At 45.2% G+C, this 19,445-nt stretch overlaps 1 protein-coding gene across 5 annotated transcripts; it reads right to left on the reverse strand.

Annotated features, from left to right (window-relative positions):
* Window positions 1-2,851: 2,851 nt before the first annotated feature.
* On the reverse strand, window positions 2,852-18,366 carry SERBP1 (SERPINE1 mRNA binding protein 1). 5 transcript variants are annotated; one of them, XM_032117639.1, is made up of 10 exons: window positions 17,892-18,364; window positions 14,633-14,795; window positions 13,411-13,548; window positions 13,198-13,269; window positions 12,558-12,632; window positions 10,692-10,869; window positions 7,564-7,611; window positions 5,057-5,230; window positions 4,133-4,171; window positions 2,852-3,288 (listed from the first exon to the last, which is right to left on the reverse strand). In XM_032117639.1, exons 1-10 carry the CDS (start codon window positions 18,250-18,252, stop codon window positions 3,232-3,234), a joined length of 1,305 nt encoding a protein of 434 aa, XP_031973530.1. In that variant the 5' UTR covers window positions 18,253-18,364; the 3' UTR covers window positions 2,852-3,231. The 5 variants fall into 5 exon arrangements, with proteins under 5 accessions (XP_031973530.1, XP_031973529.1, XP_031973533.1 ...); XM_032117638.1 differs by having other exon boundaries at window positions 13,198-13,293; XM_032117642.1 differs by lacking the exon at window positions 13,198-13,269 and having other exon boundaries at window positions 17,892-18,366.
* Between the last annotated feature and the right edge of the window lie 1,079 nt (window positions 18,367-19,445).

Raw genomic sequence — 19,445 nt, forward strand, 5'->3', positions numbered from 1 at the left:
GCATGTTGATTTTCTACCCCAACACAAGGATAAGAGAACACTGGAATTCCGTTTCTCCTCGCTCTGCAAATCTCCACATAAATCAAAATGCAGGGCTTCATGTCCAGCCTTGAACTCTCCCAGTAATGGCCCTGAGCACCCCAGGAAGTGTTCTCCCCTCACTCAGGATACCCTTCCTAGCAGGAGTATCAGGTTTGGCTTTCCTGGGGACACCTCAAGTGTGGAACCCGGCCGAGACAGAGCAGCCCAGGAGCGCCAGAGGCGGGCAGTGTGGTCCTTGGCACGCCTCGGGGAGAGCAGCAGGTTGGCACAGCTGGAATTGCCACCTCTGGGTGTCAGTGCTGGGTTTATTAAACCAGAGCTGTGGCTGTGCAAAGCCATCCCCGCGGGCAGAGTTGTTACAGGTGAGGGTGGGCTCAGCTCTTCCAACTGCTGCCACCACACGTTCCCAGTGACTCCTGACATTCCAGAAGAATCCATGTCCTTTCATGCACAGCTAACACTTGCACTGATCAACCCCCCCCCCGCTCCCTCCCAGCATTCCAGCTCTGAGATGAATTTCCACGCTCAAACCTTGCCACTGTTCATTCCAAAGCCCATTTGTTCCGTGCTTCCAACTTTTCCTGCTGCCCATCTTTTCCAATGGATCAGAATTTAAAAGTTGTAGTCCCCTAGATTTGGTGTGACAGAAGTAATTTGATGTGACAGCAGGAGCAAGGAAGAGGACAGAAAACATTACTAAAAGCAAGTTCATTAATCATAAATAACCTACTTGGGAGATGCTTTTCCAAGGCAAAGTCCATCCTAGGAATGGGAATGCAAGCTGGACTTCCTGGGACAGACCCTAGATGAGCCACTATGAACCTAAGTGGTTTCATTTCCATGTGTTTTCAGGACATTTTTTTTAAAAGAGCATGAAAATAAACCTTTATTTCAGTTAACACCCACCAATATTAAAGATAAATGTTCACAGTTTTTAGTTCTTGACACAAATGGACTGAAAGAGGCAAATTTACATCTGGCAGAACAGCAGAAGGACCAATTTAAGTACAAGCTGTGTTGAAAATCACTCCAGGTGCTATTTGGGAATGCTCTACAGCAGGAAAAGGGAAAAGTGCTGGGCAAATCCAACCAGTAGGGCCCCAAAATCACCTGGGTGGCAACTGGAACAGCAACTACAGATTGATCAAGGAAGGTTTGTGTTCCAGGGAAAGCTTTGCTCCAAGTGTTTGTGTTGGGGGTGTTATCCAGGGTGTCCCTAAGGCTGGAAGTGCAGCACATCCCACTGAAGCACAACGGGAGAGGGAAGGGGAACAACTCAGTGTTCCTACAACAGCCCCACACCGAGAGCAGAGTCAGGGGAGATAAGCCAAGAGATTTTTCCCCCCCTCTGATGGAAGCTTTGCCTCCTCCTCCTACCTGGGCTGGAAATCCAGGTGAGGGAACTGATCCATGATACTCACAGCGGGTCACAACACAAGCTCTCATGGAAAACAGCTCAGGAAAAGCAAAGCCAGCTACTAACACCACAGCTGAGCAGGCTGGTATTCCATATTCCAAGGTCTCCAACACTTACTGCCTGTCCTGTACAGTCTTTACAAAAATACGGCGTTACCTTTAGTTTTCTACCTACCTAAGGAACTACAAATATGTTCTAAGCTGGCCAAAGAGGGAAACGTGAAATAAAATGAGAGATTTGTTCCTATTCTCCTAATAAATGCTGATAAAACCCCTAAGAAATCCTCTTTATTAAGTCATTCCCTCAACTCTTTTTATGTATTAAAGGGATACATAGGGATGAAATTAAACCTGTGGTGAATTTTGATGGGGGAGAAGGAATTTCTTACAATCACTCTCTGGAAAAACATTCACTGGTGATGTCCCAAGCAGATCTTGAGCCCTGCACTGAGCCAGAGCTGCATTTGGAAGGAGAGGTGAAGTGTTGAGGTTTTGGGTTGAGTTTTTGGTGTCTCATGCACAGATTGCTGTTGCCCCAGCCCGAAGCCACGAGCCACAACTCCCTCCTGAGCCAGCCTAGTTCCTTCCTCGGAACACCTGGAGCAGTGCTGGGAATGCCTCAGGTACTGCTGTACCTGCCTGTCAACCCCATATCCCACCTGGAATCCATGTGGGCTTCCAGAGCCACAGCTGCCACCCTCCCCCAGCTCCCACAACAGGAATGACCCCAATCTTGGGGTATCCCAGCTCCAATAACAGCCATTACCCCAAATCTTGGGGTATCTCAGCTCCAAGGACAGCAATCACCCCAAACTCATGGAATCCCAGCTCCAACAACAGGAATTCCCCCAATCTCACGGTATCCTCTCAAACAAAAAGCAAAGGTAATTTTAAAACTCTTTTTTTTTTGCCAACAAAGCATCTTGTTCTGTTCAAGGGAAGGAGGAGGGAATAAAGGTCCAAAGGGGAAGTGAAAGGTGGGATACAGGAATTTTAAAAACCTGATTTTCAGACCAGTTACCCACTGCTGGATCCATACACAGGTATTGAACTATAAACCAATGTGCTTTGAATCTTGATTTCAAGTATCTGCTTCCAATTTTCTAGAAAGATTTTTGTGTAAACAAACTACCCAACAGAGATGAAAACATGACTGGTTGTCCATGTTGGAAATGAAGCATTAGAACTTAAGTACTCCAGGAGTTCATTCCATGCAGCACTAACAGTCTGCCAAATTAATATTCCAAGATTCCATGGGCTGAGAAAAACCTGCCAAAGTGGAATTAAGGAAACCAAAATAGTGTGCAATAATTAAAACCCAGTTTGGAGTTTGGGGAGGAAGGGGAAAAGTCTAAAATCCTGAATTAAAAAAAAAAGAACACAAATGAAGGGAAAGCTTTTAACTGGTACACACTGTTCACACCTATATTTCAAGTTTGGAAACGCATATTTTCAAGCAGCAATACAAAAAAGTATCCATGAAGAATGCATAATCTCTGAAAAAATTATGAAAACATCCCTGCTACCATTACATTTCTAAATACAAAACTTGACTACCATATTGTTGCTTCTGTGTAGCGAGAGAAGTTCATTTTCAAAACAGATAAAATTCAGTCTTTAGGTGTGAATGGTATGAATGACAGTCTCTTTTTTTGTTTTTTTTTGTTTGTTTGTTTGTTTTTTTCAATTTCTTAGTTGTTTTAGGATCCTTAAGCATGCAAGCCTCGGAGAGGAAGGCCCGACCAGGGCAGGGTTGGCTTTATGACATCCAGTTTAGGACAGAGCTGGGAAAGCCTCTGGGTCATCTACATCAGGAGCAGAAGCACTTGACTGAAAGAGAAACATCACAAGAGTTACTGCCTTGAGGCAGAGGTGGCAGCACTTTGGGGCTGGAGAAATGACTACAAAAACAATGCTTTTTTATTTATCCCACGGATTACAAAGCCTTCCATACTGTTTTTTGAATCTAAGCTATCTGGAGAGGAACTGTAGGCAAATTGATGCTTGCACATCAATTCTCTTTTTTAAAGAGATCTCAGAATGGTCTGGGTTGGAAAGGACCTTAAAGGCCATGGAATTCCAACCTCCTGCCATGGGCAGATCCTTCCCTGTGGATCATCAATCCTTACTGAGGGACACAACTGAAATGTTACAGAAAAGGCCCTGTCTGGAGCACAAATTATATTTTCAAGTTTAATTTTTCCCACTCAGAAACCAGATGTTGATAAAAGTAATTTTTGTGATAACTTAGCCCTAAAAATTCATGCATTAGCCAAGAATCTCCTCAGTAGTTTCCAACAGAGCTTTCTGAAAGGCTCTGCACCACATCTGAAAACCAGTGGAGAAACTGGAATTTCAGGATACTCTTCACTTGGGCCATGAAGGATAAGGATGAGAAGAACGGCGAGAGCCGAGATAGTGGAACTTCCTATCATGATATTAATTTATCAAGAAATGTATTTCAGATGAAAGTTGCATCAACACCTGTAGCTGCAGAGCCTCTGCTTTGCCTGAGACTCCACAGGCCACAAACCAGAATTAAAAAGTAATAGCAGGGTTTAAGCTGCAGGCTCAGCATCTCCAGTTGCTGAGCACACAAGAGCAGAAACAGCCAAAAAAAGGAGGGAAATTTTGGTGCCTGAGCCCAGGGAATGCACATGCAGAGATCACCCACCTGGTTGGGCGTGTGGATCACATCAAACTCCTTGACCAACTGCAAGGAAACAAAGGCAACACAAAATCAGGTGCAGGAAAGCTTGGAATTACTTTATGGCAGCGTTCTTGAAGAGTATTAGTGAATCAACTCAGAGCAAACCACCACTGTTGAACTTCAATTCCTTAAAATACTCTGGTACTGCTGTCAGGAGAGAGCTTCCCAGCTAATAAACCTAAAGTCTGTGAAGTCTTTGTCTGCTAAAAGGGACAAAAATGAGCATATCTGTGTGAAGAAAACCACAGCACACAGACTGAGCTCATTTTCCAATCTGTAACAATTTGATTGACACCTTTAAGCCAAATAAGTGATTCATATTAAATCAGATCTTCACTGTAGCTACACTACAGTGCTTGAACTTAGCACCAAAGAAGAGAAAAACATTACTGGAGGTTAGAGAAAAACCAGTAAGAGCCCTATTTTCATCTGGAAAATCTGAATTCCTCAGGTTCAGGATATGACATGCAGCTGTACAACCAGTCCTTCACCCCCACCAGGTCACAATGCACACAGAGTGTCCTGGCTGTGGGCTGAAAATAACCAGCCCAGCACTTGTGGTTCTGCTCTGGCACCAGCTGAGGCAGCTCATGGTACATTCAGATCTGTTCACACTGGAAAGTCATTTTTCAGGTCTAGACACAAAGACAGGCACTCTTTAAAAATCCACCCTCCCTTTTTTGTGTTTGATGACAACACTGCTCAAACATCCATCCTTCTGTCCTAACAACCTGGTTTAAAACGAACTTGCACAAAAGAATTTTCACTTGAGTTTAGAACGCGCTGTTTGTTGTCAGAGCATCTCCCCCAGAAACAAGGAACCTGTAGGAAAATCCCACCAGCAAATGAAGCGAATTCCCTGTGGATGAGAGCTGGGGTGGTGCTCACCTTGTCAGTTCTGCCTCCACGACTGGCCCTGCCCCCACGCCCTCGGCCCCCCCGGCCCCCTCTGCCGCCGCGGCCGGGGCGGCCCAGGTCTCCAAAGTTGATCTCCAGCTGGGACGTGATGTCGTTGGCGGGCTTGCGGAAGTGGTGATCCATTACCGAGTCCTCAGCATGAGCCTGGAATGAGGATTTCTTCATCAGCAAGAAAAATCACCCCAAAAGCCCTTCTGTGCACCTGTAGCTGGGCTCTGGCCACCACAGCCCCCGCTCGCCTCTGATCACACAATCCCATTGTCCACTGCCCGGAGAGACTCAAGAAACTTGGAATTTCTCAGAAACCAAGGTATTCTGCCTTTCCAAGATAATTCATGAGTTCACACAATCACTGAGGTTGGAAAAGCCCTCCAGCAGGATTGAGTCCAACCTGTGCCCAATCCCCACTTTGTCACCAGCCCATGTCCAGTCCTTCCCTGGACACCTCCAGGGATGGGCACTCCAAACCTCCTGGACAGCCCCTTCCAATGCCTGACCACCTTTTCCATGGAGAAATTCCTCCTGAAATTCCATCAGAGCAACATGTCCTTATCCCAGACCAGACCAGACTACTACCAAGCCAGCAGAGACTCTCATGTTGTAGCAATTCTCATTTTGTGTCCTGGTTCCATGAATCCATTCCGTTCTTTTTCCACACTTGGGTCACCCATCCTAATTTTGCTCCCTGGGGATTTACACTTTATCTGCTTTAGCCCTTGATGAATACTTAAGACCAGGGAGCTGATGAGAATCCCTCACTGCCCTGCATTCACTGTAACAGCAAATGAGGCACAAAAAGCTCAAACACGAGGAACTGAAGGAGCTAAAACAGAACCGGTCTCACCAGTGACACTGGAAAATGTGGATCTCAGCACCTTTGCCATGATATTCTCTTACTGGTTTGTTCCCAGCACATTTGGTGGAAACCTGAGCCTGGAGGAGCAAGGGACGTTCCCAGGAGTTACAAGCACCATCACTTGTTATTCAGCACCTTGGAGACTTTCAGTTACACACTGAACCCCACCAGGTGTTATTAAAGCAATTCTTTCTCCTATTTTACACAAGCATTTTTTCCATGTGCAAGCCAGTTTTTGGCACTTAGGATAATACCAAGAATGTCAAAACCTGCCTATTATAAGGCTCAACGATCATGTTTTGCAAACAAGACAATATCCAACATTTTCCTTCCCTCCAAGCCCCCAACTTCTGGCACAGCAATCTAGTTTTCTGCTGTACACAACATTCAGACTTTCAAAGGCAACACATTGTGCAACTAAGCCCTACACCCTTTAATTACCATTTGTGGAGCCTTCACAAGGCTGCCAAGAGATGGAGAGGTCTGGAGCCAAGGCTGCTGTCAGGGATTCCATAGGTCCTTCCCAATATCCCATCTATCCCCACCCTCTGGCAGTGGGAAGCCATTCCCCCTTGTCCTGTCCCTCCATCCCCAGTTTAATTAGAAATACCCCTTCCATGCTGCTTTGTTTCCAACACATTCCACTGGGATGTATCCCACATAACAGCTGGTCCCTACTCCACTCCTGATTTTATTCATTTAATTGTACACCCCTCCCTTGGAAATCTCTTTCCCAAACTTAGGAGTTCAGCCTGAACGGTTTTCAGAGAAAAGTCAAACACTACAGAACACCTTAAAGACGTTTTAAATTCCTTTCTTATGATTTAACTTTTTATCTGCAGTTTTTATCACTGCAGTGTATTGAGATTCTACTTCCAACTACTGGTAGCCATGTGATAATTCCCTTTTCTGAGTGGTGGGATCAGTGGATTTGTACAATATTTCTGTGCATTTTCTTCCCTATGCTGCTTTTATTTAAAAACAAATCACTACAGTCTACCAAAAATCATTGTATTTCCAGAACTTGACTTTGGTGTAACCACTGTACCAACAAATTGCAAATTCCCTATGTATCCTAATGATTTCTCTATCCAAAGTAATGAAAGCTCATTTAAAACTCCAACAAAAGACTTGGCACGCTCTCCTCAGACTCTTCCACTTGGGTGATAAGTCAGACACACTGAACAAGTTGCTTATCCTGAACAATCTTTGGAAATACCAAATTTCTATGTATTGGTGACTCAATGGTACTGATTTAATAACTGACCACTTCTTGAAGGCAGTGCTGCACCTAAGGGTCTTGGGGAAGGCTGTTGAAAATTAAGAACAAACTACCAAGAGAGCCAAAGCAGACAGTGAGAGATGGAAGAACAGCAGCAACGAAAAATACTCATGATAGAAGTTTTTATGGTAAGGTTTGAAATCAGCAGGATGAGGAGCAAGGGGACTAAAACCATGACAGGTGCTGGATGGTGCACAGTGAGACAACAGGCATGGACAGAAGAGCTCCATATTCAATAAAATTCTCTATTTTGGTGAGTTTTTAATATCCAAATGTTCCCTGCTGAAGGGGCTCACGTTAACACACAGGTATCACCAGTTAGAGAGAAAGGATCAGTACCTCATTTGAATCCAGCAGACTCCCCTGCATTTCTGTCATCGCCTTTGTCTGGTGACAGTTGTGTGTCCACGCCAAAGTGACAAAAGGAACAAAGGGAGAAAACAAAAGGAAGAAATGAGACTCAACTACATACAGGAACAACAGGTAATCAGGTCACATGAACTGCTGGGTACAGATGGCACTGAGCACATGGAGCAGCAGAGGGATGAAGGAGCAGCTGTGCAAGTGTCCAGAGACGGCACAGGATGGACGTGCCAAGTGAGGAGACAAGAGAAAGCTCAGATGGACACCAAAGAGCTCAGATGGATGGACACCAAAGAGCTCAGATGGATGGACACCAAGAAGCTCAGATGGATGGACACCAAGAAGCTGCCCAGGAGCTGCTGGAAGCCCGGGCAGAGACCACACATGCAGGCTGGTCTCCAGCACGGCCGCACGTCAGGCACAGAGATGGGAAGAGCTGGGATGTTTGAATCACTGTTCATGGAAATCTTCCTGCAAAGCCTCCATTCAGGAGTCATTCCTCCCAACTTTGAGAAGATGAATTATTCTTTTCCAAAATATATTTCCTAATCTCCCACTGCTACCTCCTCTAAGGAAGTGACTGGAGTAGTGAGGAGGTTTGAAGAGGCACAACAGCTACACAGATCTGGGTATCAGTTTTTCCAGGAATCCTGAATTCCACTTTTGGAATAAATCTTAAGATCTGTCCACAGTAGAACTCCTTCCTGGTTTTCATAGAAATTAAGACTCAAGTCAGCTGCAGAGAAAAAGAGGATCTCTGTTTTATGGCATGACTCCATATCCTGGGAAGAGGCTCACTGGACCAGGGCTGCCAATGCCCCTGGATTTCAGATTAAAGCAGCAAGAATCTGAGACAGAACTGAGAGTTCGTTTTATCAGTACCTGTAGAATAAATGCAAAAAAGAGGAAAGACCTCAGACAGGGCCAAGCATTTCACTCCTCAGTGAGGAGGACAAGCAGGAGGAAAAGGAGGACAGCTCTTTCCCAAGACTGAGGCAGATGAGCAGCACTAGATCCTCATTTTCCCTTTTCCCAGACTCCTAGGGCATTCTCCAAGGAATTCTCAAGCTACAGCAATGCAGGTGCTCATCACACCACTTCAAAATTCTGAGAGATCTACTGGGGCACACGGTGTTTTTCAACCGTAAGAGTACAGAAGATCTGGGGCTGAAAATCAGAATTTACCTATAAACCAAATAACTTCCATACATCATCTCCCTTCCTACCAGTAAGAATCAGAGGAACCTTAATTTCTTGACTCAGAAGTACATTCAGGAGGACAAAGAGAGGAAACAGCAGGTGATTGGTGGTTTTTAAAACATTTTGCCTTCTAAAGCTGCTCACAAAGGAGCTGCAGTGGAAGCTTTCCTAACGCCTGTATTATAGAGCCATTCTCCTATAATCCTGAGAGAAAATCCCCACACTGCTTCCCATGGGATCAGGGAACAATGAAGAAGGGAGATGGGGAGACACGTCTGCTGGATGTACAATAAAGCAGGCTAAAAGCAGCTCAATTTAAAGGCAGATTTGTTAATACCTCACTTTCATGCTTACGCAGCAAGAGGCTGTTACCTTCTTATGTGATGGTGCTAAAAATATCCAACTTGTTTACTTGAAGTTAACCTCTTAAATAGAACAATCTACTAATTATGTCAGGTCTTCCACAGGAGTAATTTGATTATTCACAGTTTTTGTTCAGGTTCTTTTATTTGTTCTTGCTTTTTTGCTTGGTTTTTCTGAGTTAACTGCTTCAGTTTTCAAATGGAAAATACAGTCTGTCTTTCTAGCCTCTAAATTACTCACAAGTATCATCACCTTTACCATCACATACGCTCATATGTTCAAAAAGATTGCCCTGAGCTCACTAAATGTCAAATAAATCTGATTCAGAGGGATTGAGGGAATTTGAAGGACTACAAGTTTAGTAAATCTTGGTAAAGTACATAAATACTTCTGTTTAATACATTTTTTCAGTACACAGCAACATTAAATGTAACTCAAATTCCCTTTTCTACCCAAGCCAGACAAAGCAACATTTAATGAACACTTCAGCGAACAGCTCAAAGAAAACACAGCCATGCAATCATTTCAAGAACTGAACTACCCCACACAGCAAGAAAACAGCCTGATTTGTGACCAAGTCAGACTCATTGTGAGTTCAATCAGAACAGAAATGGAATTTTCACTGGAAAACTGAGCAGTGCCCCCCACCCTGGACTATATCCCAGCTCTCAGGATAAAAGCTGGCAAGGTGTGAAAAAGCAGGAACACATTTTAGGAGAGCAGAGTATTACACACTATCCAGTTACTTCAAAGGACTCAGCACCATCAGTATACGAAGTTGTAGCCACCAATCTCTTAAGTGAGCCACTTAACATATTACAGAGTGTTAAAAACAAAGATTAGAACTAAAGATCAGCACAGCCCTGCATTACAAAACAGAGCTCTCAGCACTCCCCTCCCTTGCCCATCACCCCTTGCCACTCTTGGAACAGAATAATTAACATTATGCAATGCCTGAAATGAGAAACTACAAATTTAAAGCAATTCTACAGCAACGATGCTGAGTGTCACTGGAGCACACAAAAGGATTTCAACTGCCTTCCCAAGAGCCTGTTTGTGTAACAGCACTAAGTGAGGAGACACCGACGGCACAAATTTAAGATGCACAGTTTAGGTTTAAGGCCTCTGAGGCAGGACCAGTCTTCCTTCAAGCTGACATCATTCAGCAAGCACCATAAATCCGCGTACTGCAGAACAGATGCTAAATAACGTAAGTTTCCTTTTTTAAAAAGCAAACTTCACAACATTCCCCTAAAATTCTCATCAAGAGGCAATTCTTACACACCTAAAGGCACAGCTCAGATCCTAAACCCAACCACAGTCAGAATGGCCACTTGTGCCACTGCAGAAATGGAATTCTGCTAAAAGAATGTTGTTCAAATGAACAAGAATGAAATTCAAATTAAAAAATGCTATTCCCACTTTCTAAACTTCCAGCTGCAGGTCGGCATCTCTCCGAACGGAGCTTCCACTCCAAGAACTGCTCATCAATAACAAAACCTTTACAAAGTGGACACTGCAAGTATGGAAAGGCACTTTACCTCCTCACTCTTTGACTTGTGGAGCACAAATCCTTTTTTCCATTGCCCATCAGCTCCCTCGTTTGGTTTGCGGATGTTGAACTCGACTTTTGCACGATCCTTACTTTGAATGGCTTTCCACTCATCCAGGGTCATTTCCTTGGGGCCTTCTTCCTTAACTTCTTCAACCTCATTCTCTCTGCAGTGAATTCATGGAGATTATGATCACAATGTAGAATTTACACTCTGGATACAATTTCAAAATCATTTGCTGGCTGGCACCAGGTTATAAATTAAAGTTTGTCAAGGCTTTAGCAGTTAAGAGGTGAAAATATAAAACATTCAATTTCACTACAGGAAAATTCATCTCCTTTAGAGAGAGCGCCAAAAAAATTACACCCAGCCACCTCTGAGCACAGAAAAACGTTAAAATTAAAACTGACCCATGCCATCAAATCTCCACACTACCGTCAGCTTTATCTCCCAACATGAAAGCCTAACTTCTGTCATGCCTTGTTTGGAGCTTCTTCCCCCCCTTTTTGAAATACATCTCTCACACACATTCAAGTCAAGGCAGTGAGAACTTGTTCTTCCCACGGTTTTCAAGCTTTTTAGTATTTTAAAACCCAGAATTTAAGCAGCTTTGGTTAATTTGCTTCCTTTTTTGAACCAATTATTCAAACAAGTTTTACTTCCAGCTAATGTGAAAAAATAACAGCACACACCTTATTTGTGAGATACATCAGCTCTACCTTGTGCCAAAGGCTATTTTTAAGTAAAACACACAACCTCTGTGCTCAATAACAGATCATATTCCAGCCACTGGAAGCCTCTGGTCATTGTTCAGTGTATTTATGCAACTGAATTTCTGCTTTATAGGAAACCAGTGCTGTGTATGTGCAGCAAAAAGATCATGAAAGCCTCAATTTCAAAGGTCTTCATTTGGCAGCCATTAATTTTGAACAATAACAAACGTTTTAATTAAAAATCACTGTATTTCAACTTTTTCTCACTGTGTAGGAGAGCATGATTTTTGACATGGGATGTAATCAGAATTTGTTTTGTTCAAGGCAAAGATTTTACTGCAAAGGGTTTAGGGTAAAGAGCCACACCGAACCAGCCAAACAAGGTTACCCATGTGGAGCTGCTTTTCTATAAAGTTTTTAGTGAGGGAATCAAGCTACAGCAAGCACCACATTAAGAATCATTAGGAAGAAGTATTTCAAAATTCTGTTTGCTGTTTTTTTTGAATCCTCTGTAAAGCCCATTCCTCCTTACAATACAACATTTTGTCATACTAGGCTACCATATAAATTTGTATCGTATTTTTACATCAACTCAGTATCAGTAAGGCTCCTTCTGCTTCTCTGGTTACTCTTTCATTCATCCAGTCCCTGGCTCCTTCTGTAACAGTGTCCAACTGAGATGGGAAGAGATCCAGGTAACTTTGAAAACTGCGTGGAGAATGAAAGATACAACCTTTTTCCTACAGCTCAGTCACATGGTCTCCAAGGCTGTTTTGAAAAACTAAGTTCAAAAAATTGCCTTCCACTGGCATTTTTGTCCCATTTTCTTGGTGCTTCTATCTAGTCTGAGCACAGATGCTTTTGAGTTTGGAATTTGGAGTTGCAATCCCAAAACCCAAAGTGTATTAGAAATGATTATTAATAAATAAAGCTGAAAGAGCCTGCAGGACACCAAGGAATGGTTTAAAGACAACAATTTCCAGACATGAGGTTTTTAAGGGGACTCATTCAGCAGCACTGTGGATAATCTACTGATAATCTGAGTTCAGCAAAACAGATGTGGGAATAAATAACAGAGGTTAAAGGTAATGCAATAGCACCTCTGAAGCAACCCAGGAGCACGGAGAGGGGTGGTACTCACTTATTTTCAGAATCAGCAGGCGGATGCTCCTCTCCCTCTGGCGTTTCCTCAGTTACAGCTGACTGATCCAATTCACTGCAATTACATAACGTTGGGAGTTGGGGCTTTTTTACAACTTCATCCCTCTTTAAAGCTACATAAGATTAACAATCAAGATCTACAGTGGATTTACTGTTTCAACAAGGATTGGTGCTCTCTGTGCCTTTTAAATTCGATGCTTTTCACTTAACTAATGGTTTTCCCCAACGCTTCCTACCACCCCTCCTGAAAGGCTCCCGCAGTCCCTTCCAACACAAAATGGATCTGGGCATTAAAAATAGATTTCAATGGAATAGCTGAATTTTTGTAATACAACATGCATGCTTACACCTGATCAAAATTTACTAAAAATAGAACGGTTTCATTTTAACAAAGAATTGTTACAAAACCAGCACGAGGCCTCCCAAACTTCCCCAAAATTCTGGCTGAACAGTGAAGCTATTCTTACATTACAAGAAATCGCTTGGGTTTTAAACTCAGCAGAAGCGTGGCAAAAATCATGGAGATCAAAGGCAAAAAGGCAGCTAAATGTGTGTGTTCTGAAAGCCATAATTAGGGCTGATTAACATAATAGTTTTCTGAGCAATGACAGATTACTAACGTTAGCTCGTCTTTGACGGTTCCCCAGTTGTGTGATCCGCTGCCACCGCGCTTGTCCTCGTGCTTTAGGCCGCTGAAATGTGAATGTGAAACAGAACTAACAAAACTGAGTTAACATTATAGTGTCCAGACACAGAAATTCAAAGGATCAATTTTAAATGGGGTCAGAGTGGTAAAGAAGAGCCAGAAGGACTAGGAAAAAGTAAAGACTTACGATCTATCGCTGCCACTGTGTCTGTCAAATTCCCGTTTGCCACGAGAGTCAAACCCATCTCCTCGGCCCATCCCGCGCCCGCGGCCACGGCCCCGGCCCAGTCCTCCACGTCCACGCATGGGTCGGTCCAGGATGGGTCTGGCACAGAACAGCCACAGGTCAGGGATTCACTCCAAAAATGGACAGCATTTCATGGTTCTTGTCCTCTTTGAGGATTTTGTTTACTTGGTTTTCCTTTGATAATTACTGTTAGTAGCTGAGTCAAGTGATTCACCTCCAAAAATGCACAGTGGGTTTCACCATTCTTCTCTTGAGAACTTTATTTACTTGTTTTTCCTTTGATAATTCGTTTGTAGCTGGGTTCAGGCTCTAACTGCAGAAAAGTCACTCCCCAACCCCTGGAAGAGTCCAAGGCCAGGTTGGACGGGCTGGGAGCAATCTGGTTTGGTAGAAGGTGTCCCGGCCCATGGTATGGGTTGGAACCAGACCACGTTTAAGGTCCGTTCCAACCCAAACCATTCTGTGGTTCCATGATTTTAGAATCCAGAAACAAATGCTCAGGATTGTTGTTTGTTTGCATCTTCTGGCATTAATTCCAAAATTTAGTGTTTGTATTGTGTTATGAAATTAACTGATGCCAAAACTTCAACTAAACTCACTTTTATCCAACGTACTTTTAAAAGGATCTTAACTTTGGCTACTAAAGCTTTAATATTTGAACATTACTTCAATTCTGGCTGCTTCACAACACATAAGACACTTTAAATCTCACGTAGATCTACGATGGCTTCACCACTTCCAGGTCTGAAGCCACTGTAGCCAAGGCTGCAAGAAGGAAACACCTACGTGGACAAACTTTTGCTGGCTTTAAGTCAGCTGGGCAGATTAAAGCCACAGCTGTAACAGCAAACAAATCTCATCCTGCAGCTATGCTTGGGTTCCTTTCCTGAGTTATCTGCTATAGATGTACAGAATTATGGTGAATATCTTGATTTAAGCCATAATTTCAGTTACACCCATGAACTTGTTCATGTAGACCACTCTCAGCCTAAAACTTGAGTTAAGTTTGCAAACAAAACCATGGAAAAGGGAAGTGTTATGGTCTGCACGACACGAATTTAATCTTGATTCAATCAGCTCTTTTACCTGAGCAGCAGAAGGCAGGACAGCCCTGTCATGCCAAAGCTAGGAAAGCTGTTTATCACCAAGACAAAACTCTTACTTATCCACAGAGAACTCTCCTCCCTCGCCCTTCTCCTCGGCGGGTTTCTCGAAGCGGCGCTCGCGGGGAGGTCGTCGCTCGGGTCTCCTGTCGATGGGTTTGCCTTCCCCCTGCTGCTGTTGCTGCTGCTGCTGATCAGGCCTCCTGCCAATCCTCCTTATCCCTGAAACATCAGGCCAGACACATCAACGGAATGTGGAGTGCTCCGGGACAGATACCGACCCCCCAGGGAAACAAGCAGGAATAAAAGTTTTACTTCTGCAGAACCTGAGCAACTGCACCTTCACCTGACTCTTCCCAGTCACATTTCTACCCAGGATTTCAAATTGTGTTTGACTGAAAAGTTTAGTAACCCCTGCTGAAATAACAGGGCCAGCTTTCAAACAAGAATCAAGGTAAGCAAGATTTTATTACTTTTTTTTTTTCTCTGAAAGGTGCTTTTCAGGTAAAACAAGTGGGTTTTATTTGAAAAACACACAAAGGAAGCGAGCATCACCTCACTGGCCCTAAGACAGTCCTGTGCTCCCTAAAACAGTCATCCTGTGCTGTTCTAACAGTTGCACTCCATGATCTTGGAGGTGTTTTCCGACCTAAATGATCCTGTGATTCTGTCCTTGGAAACTCTTCTGGGCAGCAGTACCACCAGCTGTACCAGACAGGTGCCACCTGCACGTACAGGTCAGTGACTAACTGGGATCCACACAGATCCTCCCAATCCAACACACATTCCCTGACAAAGATTCTCCTTCTTGTGCACTTCTCAAAATAGCTTAAGACTCCACAGTGCCACCGAGCTGCCCAGCATTCTTCCTCCCTGCCTAGGCCCCCTAAAAGGGTTTTTATTGCAAATAAAAACCTCCCGTGGGCATTCTCTTCTTTACCAAGCCCTCTGAAGGATCTAACACAGTTTTCTTTTCCACTCATGTGAAAGGCCTTGCTTACTCTTTTTTAAAAGATCAGGACAAACACATTGCTGCTTTGTTATATCATTTTCTTGCCAAAACACTGGCTCCAAAATTAAGGAGCCAGCTTTTAAATTCAAAGCTGATTTTTACATTTTTTTAAAGAACCAAGTTCCTGCCTAGCAAGCAATGTCAAATTTGGGTGGGGCTACAGAAGTTGCAGTTGTAATGATATCCAAGCCAACACACCCAGATGAACAATGTCTCCCTCACCTTACAAGCTGTATTTAACATGAAGTTTGCATGGCATACATAGCTCCCGACTCCCTGAGGAAACAAGGGGTTAAACTCAGCAGCCTGCACTTGGAGAAGGGCTCTCCAATGAGGACAGGCATTCCATGTGAGGAGGTGAAGCAGGGAGAGGAGCAGGCATGCTGCAGAACTGGAATGGAACAGCCACGGCTTTTGAATTTCGAGTTAAACGCCCTGAACTCAGACAAACTCGGCTCCTGCTGAAGCCTAACCCAAAATACCAGTTATTTCTCAGCATCACCAAGCTTTGAACTGCTAATTCAGCAGGCAAATCACTTGCAGCTTTACGGAGTAGTGGAATAGCTTAAAATACATTCACACAGGAAACAAACCCTGGCACCGAGCACCTTTATGATGCCAGAACTGCAAGAACAGCCACGCACAAAAATAGACATTTTCAAATTGGAAACTGACTTTGTTTACGACACTGCTACAACAGCAGCCCCGACTTTCTCTGTCTCACTACCACAACAAACCACGAAAATACTTATTTTTCACACTGCTGTTGAAAACAAGATGCAAAAAGCAGAAGGTGAAGAGGGGCTGCCAGCCCTGCCCAAACCCCTCCTGCGGTGCCAAAGACACTGCCATGTCCCCAGGTGTACCTCGCGGGGGACAGCACCGGAATCCCGCACCTGGCTAAGGTTTCCAGAGGACACTGGTTAAAGGAATTGAGACTCCGGACAAATCATTGCATCCCTCACGCAGGAAACACTCCCGAGTGTTAAAGAGCAACAGATCCATAAGCAAAGAGTATTTGTAACATAGTTCCTAAATTTGTCTTCTCACGAGGTGTTTTCAAATAACATTGGTAAGACTCGCTTTCCAAAACAAGTAATATATTAAAATGATTTCTTTCTTTAACAGCATAAAACACAGTGGAGAATCAGAATCACTTTGTAACATAAATGCTGAAGTATTAAGACGCTTTCACTTAGCATCGTGCTCTCTGAAAAGCTTGTTTAAATTGCAGTTAACCTGTTATTCCCTTGCTCCCACGTAATCTGCTGTCACCACACATTGATGCTTTTCAAGGATTCCTTTTAACCCGAGTTGTGACCCACCTGCCGAGCGCCCAAGTTTGGGCGCGGTGGAGCTGCCTGCACGGGACGCCATGCGCCCACATCCATCCCTCCCTATCCATGTGGGACCGTGGCCTACTAATTTGCAGAGCATGTTCCTTTAATCTATTTATACTTGGATTTCTTTTTTCCAAAGTTTTCTACGTAGGATGTCTTAGAAATTTACAGAAACTAAGAATTCATACAAGCTATTATTTAAATATACATGAAAACAAAAATATTGCTATCAACGCTATTCACTAGAAAATTACCCAAACGGATTTTGGAAAGCCCAGGAACTTCCAGGCATCCTGTCAAATCCATCGGACCACCTGAAACACGAGTCAAGTTCAGGACACGAGGTTGGACGGGGCTTGGAGCAACCTGGTCTAGTGGAAGGTGTCCCTGCCCATGGCAGGGGGAGAACGAAAAGGCCCTTCCAACCAAAACCATTCCAGGATTCCTTGTGATGGTTTAGATGGGATATCGGGAAAGAATTCTTGGCTGTGAAGGTGGAGAGACCCTGGCTCAGGGTGCCCAGAGCAGCTGGGGCTGCCCCTGGATCCCTGGCAGTGTCCAAGGCCAGGCTGGACATTGGGGCTTGGAGCAGCCTGGGACAGTGGAAAGTGTCCCATGCCAGGGGACGGAACGAGGTGGGCTTTAAGCTCTATTCCCACACGAACCACTCCACGATTCTCTTCACTGCTAGGCTTTCCTATTTCGCGTTACTCCTCTCCCTCCCGCCGGCACCGAGGCAGCTCCGGGCGCCCCGCACGCCCGACTCCATTTTGCGCGGGCCGAGCCGCGGGACACGTGGGGCCGGGCGAGCCCGGGGCCGGGCGAGCCCGGGGCCGCCGCCACCGGCCCCGCGGGCGCCCCGGGCGGCCTCCGCCATGCACGGCCCCACGTGCGGCTCGGCCTTGCCCGGGCCCCCTTTGTGCGGGCCGGGCCGCCCCCTCCCCGCCGACCCCCCGGCCCGCTCACCCTCCTTCCGCAGCGGCGCTCCGGGCTGGCCCCCGCCATCCTCCCGGCGGTCCCCGCCGGCGAAGGGCGGCAGCGGGTTCTTGCGCTCCTTCTGCGACTCCCTGCGCAGCTGCTTGGCCGCACTGCCCGCGCCGCCGCCCGCCTGGCCTGCGCCGCCAGCCCCACCCGAGGAGCCGCTCTGGGCGCCCGCCGGGCCGCGGGCCCCGCCGCCCGCTTGGCTCCCGCCGCCGCCGCCGCCGCTCTCCTTCCTCCGGCTCTCCGCCGCGCGCAGCACCTCGAAGGGGTCGGACTCGTCATCGAAGAGCTGATCGAAGCGGTTGGTGACGACGCACCCGAAGCCCTCCTGCAGGTGTCCGGGCATGATGGGCCCCCGTCGGCGGGATCCTGCGCGGATGCTACCGGGGCCCCCCGCGCCCTGCTCGCTGCCGCACAAGATGGCGGGCCCTGAGGAGACGCGCTTCTCTTCCGGCGCGGCCACATCCGGGCACCTCCGCGGGGAGGGCGGGCGGGCGCTGCAGCGCCGCCGGCGGCCGCGCCGCGAACTGCGCGCACATTGTGTGAGGCGGGGGCGCGGTTTCCCGCCGTGGACTCTACCATCAGCGAGGGAGGGGGATAGGTCGACGGGGGAGGCGGGGGGGGGGACGCGGGGCGGGGCGGAGCCCCGCACCGCGCCCCCCCCCCGCCTCCCCCGTCGACCCCCGCGCCGATGGTACCGCCCGCGTGTGGGCTCCCTCAGAAATAAAACCTAAATAAAGCGGAATTAAGAGATTTGCAGTTATTGACTAATAAAAGTTGATTTTCAGGCCTTGAGCTGAAAGTTAGAACAAGATTTCCCGCCTTCGTGGGCATTTCTGCTCGTCTAATTAGCGGACAGACGTAGCAGGCAGTGTCAAGTGGAGGTGGTAGATGTTTGCGCGATTAATACGTATTAATATACTATTAATATAGCGGTATACAGTAGAAATAAATACTGTATATTGCTGTATATAATAATATGTAATATATATCATATGTGATAGTATCTACAGCGATGTATAGTATATAATAACATAATAACACATAATGCATAATACATAATATGCGACACACAATATTAATATTAATATATTAAATGTTGTATACTAATAGTAATAAGTTGATGCAATTATGTCAGTACACCACTATTATAATATTTTTATACATGAATACGTGTGTGTGTGTGTATCTGGTTATAGCCAAAAGGCATTCTATCAAGAGATTAAAATGTAATAAACAGGCACAGATTTGACATGTCCTTCAAAACACGATTTGATTGCTCACAGTTTATATCTCTAAGTCATCAGAACCTTTTGGCACCTGTTATAAAATAAACTTTGTTCTCAGCAAGGATGTTATTTCCAATATTTGCTTTGCCTGTTCCAAGAAGCTTGAAATAATTGCTTTCAAAATTAATTTAATTACATTTGTTCAGTTCTTGAATGCGCGTTGCTCATAAATTCAAGACTCAACACCAACTGGTTTGGAAAACTCCATAGTTTAGTTTCTTCAAATAAACTAAAAATTTTTGGTTTCATG

Source organism: Corvus moneduloides, chromosome 9 (genome assembly GCF_009650955.1).
Source record: "Corvus moneduloides isolate bCorMon1 chromosome 9, bCorMon1.pri, whole genome shotgun sequence".
NCBI classification, from domain to species: Eukaryota; Metazoa; Chordata; class Aves; order Passeriformes; family Corvidae; genus Corvus; species Corvus moneduloides.